Source organism: Atta cephalotes (genome assembly GCF_000143395.1).
Source record: "Atta cephalotes unplaced genomic scaffold scaffold00034, whole genome shotgun sequence".
NCBI lineage: Eukaryota > Metazoa > Arthropoda > Insecta > Hymenoptera > Formicidae > Atta > Atta cephalotes.
This window is the reverse complement of record NW_012130098.1, coordinates 1,713,192-1,715,826: the sequence shown is the minus strand read 5'-3', so window position 1 is coordinate 1,715,826 and position 2,635 is coordinate 1,713,192. Positions and strand designations below refer to the sequence as shown.

Below are 2,635 nucleotides of genomic sequence, written 5' to 3'. Positions count from 1 at the left end.
TAAAAACTTAATTAGGTATTTAATTCTTTCTGTATCCAATTTATAAAAATTTACATATTTTATATTGTTTGTAGTATCTATATGGAAAAGACATGAAGAAGTGTAAATTTAAAATATGTAAATATTCCATGTAAATGTATATAATCTTGAAATATACGGCACAACTTTGTTCTAACTAACAATAAGTCATAATTTTTCATGAATTTCATTGTGTGTATTAAAAAACTTTCTTACAATGTATTCGATTGGACGTACTAATGCCCACTAGTGCATATTAAAATCATTATATATTGATTTAATTTATATAAAAGTAAAACGCAAATATTTTGAATTATAAAATACAGATTTTACAGCACAATAAAATGTATTTAGGATTTCATGGTTTAATCCACTTTCATATTTATATTAAACACTTTTTTTTATGTCAATTTGTGTACAATGCACTGAGTGCGTATTAATGCGATAAGTTAAATTACCAGATATATATATATATAAATAATGTATTATTTTTTAATTATTATTTTTATTAAAAAATTAATGTGCTTACGTTTTAGAATTAATATTTTTGTCTATTAATTAATATTTTGTCTGTTTCCTAGTATTAAATACTTAAAATGTATTTGCTCGTGTGAAATGTGTTACTTTGCTCACGTCGGCGGCATGGGTTATAATTAACATTGCGAAAACGTGATATGATCTACAGTATCATATCAGTGTCACTATCGGTCATACCGGCGTTGAATTATGACAATACGACTATTATCTCACGTACCTGGTTGGTCGTCGGAATCCGTATGTCATAATGCCATACTGCTCGGACATCCGTGATTCATTCTATATTCCACGTAAAGCATTCCAGTGTTGTGCCAATAATAGAGGGCTAGCACAACCAACGCGTGCCACCATTGATGTGACGAACCAACGTAGTCCACCCAGCCTGTAGGAAACGTCGCATATTGTGAATAACAATGTGCAATTATATCATTGTATTCAGTACTTACAATATGAGGCAAAAAATATCGTTATGGCAACGAGAACGATAATTGCTGACAATTACCTGGATAGAAACGTTCGGGTATCTTGAGCATATAGAACGCAAATGCGATCGCGTTAATAATATACATTCCTATCACCCTCGGAATGAGCATTCTAACGATTGGATTATCAAAGCCACCCATCGCAACCGTCCAATGCAGCGTTGGCAGAACGCCATATATCGCCCAGCTCACAAATACGGTTAGCTTAATGTTACTATTGATGTTTAGACTTGGTATTTGCAGTATCATCGCAAAAATGAAGATTACGAGTACAGTTATGAGATAAAACCGCTGTAGCTCCTGCAAAAGATTCGTAGATCTGAAGTTGATTTGACTTATCGATCGCATTAACACGAGTATACCAAAAAACATATTAGAATTATTTCTTTAAGCTCTTGAAATGTAAATCGCGTAAATATCTAAACTTTCTTTACATAAGCTGTAACGTAGAATTGCAGAAATTATAGCTAGAGAAATCGATGCTTTCCTTACCTTGTGACACCAAAAGGCATAGTAGACCCCCGACATGTATATAGATAACATGCTCAAAGCAATACCGAATAAGTCAAAGGATAGGAAGCACCAGTAATCCTTCTCACTTCGACATGAAAATGTGTGATACACGGACGATAGGATCATACATATCTAAAACAATTTCATTTATCTATTTATTTATATATTTCATTATATTTTAACAAGTCATCTATATCAGACAAAATCTTTACCTGAAAGCAAAGAAGCAACAAAGACACGATAACTTTGTCACCAAATGGCGCGTGAATATTCAATAAACAGAGATCGTATAGGGTGAGACCAAAGAACAACATCCAGCCAAAAATGTGGCTCCATATATTTACAGTTTCATTCGTCCACCAAAATATACTAAAACATGCAATATTTTCATGAAGAAGCACATGCTATCGGAGTATATGCTTATCACCTCCGAGATTCAGAGTTCATTTATCGCAAGTATGTTGAAGAATGTTAAACTCAACCTCTCAAGACACAATTTGGTAGTCAAACAGCCTCGATAACCATGCAATATGTACGGATTGTGTTGAAGAAATTGTGGTGCTTCCTCGAATCGAAGCAAACGTCTCAACTTTTCTTCCCTCTCTAATGTAACTTTCCTCTTATCTGCCGAATCGCCACATACCTATTTCAAAATGGAAAATAAAAATATGTTCAATAAATACCCGAACACAGAAGTCTAAAGAAGAAGGAGTAAAATTTTAGATATATTCATATGATTTAAATTTTTTAAACTTTTCTGAAAACGCGGTAGTGGCTCGGCATTAATAATTTTTACTTTTACTGAGTAGGACATTCAATATCCATTATATTAGGTATGGGAAAAAGTTCATGGCGTTTTTCCCAGTTTAAAAAACGCCATGAACTTTTTCCCACATCTAATATATACAATATTGTATAAAAAATTGTGAATTTATCATTACTAAAGATTGAACTAAAAGAACAATTTATTTAAGCAGTAAACAAATTAAATTCAGAAAGATGCTAAACAAACTACATAATAATTTTTTTTTAATGCTGATTATTTTTTCCTTCCTCTCTCTCTCTCTCTCTCTCTCTCTCTCTCC

At 32.3% G+C, this 2,635-nt stretch overlaps 1 protein-coding gene across 1 annotated transcript; it reads right to left on the bottom strand.

Moving 5' to 3' along the window:
* Nucleotides 1–797: 797 nt before the first annotated feature.
* Nucleotides 798–2,364, bottom strand: LOC105621575 (progestin and adipoQ receptor family member 3). The gene is made up of 6 exons (XM_012203045.1): nt 2,353–2,364; nt 2,033–2,193; nt 1,763–1,919; nt 1,530–1,682; nt 1,058–1,337; nt 798–937 (listed from the first exon to the last, which is right to left on the bottom strand). The coding sequence occupies exons 1-6, from the start codon at nt 2,362–2,364 to the stop codon at nt 798–800; spliced, it is 903 nt and encodes a 300-aa protein (XP_012058435.1).
* Between the last annotated feature and the right edge of the window lie 271 nt (nt 2,365–2,635).

Coding starts and splice junctions, on each gene's coding strand:
- LOC105621575 (XM_012203045.1), bottom strand. Junction 1,920..2,032: donor ACCAAATTGTGTCTTGAGAG/GTTGAGTTTAAC, acceptor TGCATGTTTTAG/TATATTTTGGTGGACGAATG. Junction 1,338..1,529: donor ATGCCTTTTGGTGTCACAAG/GTAAGGAAAGCA, acceptor AATCTTTTGCAG/GAGCTACAGCGGTTTTATCT.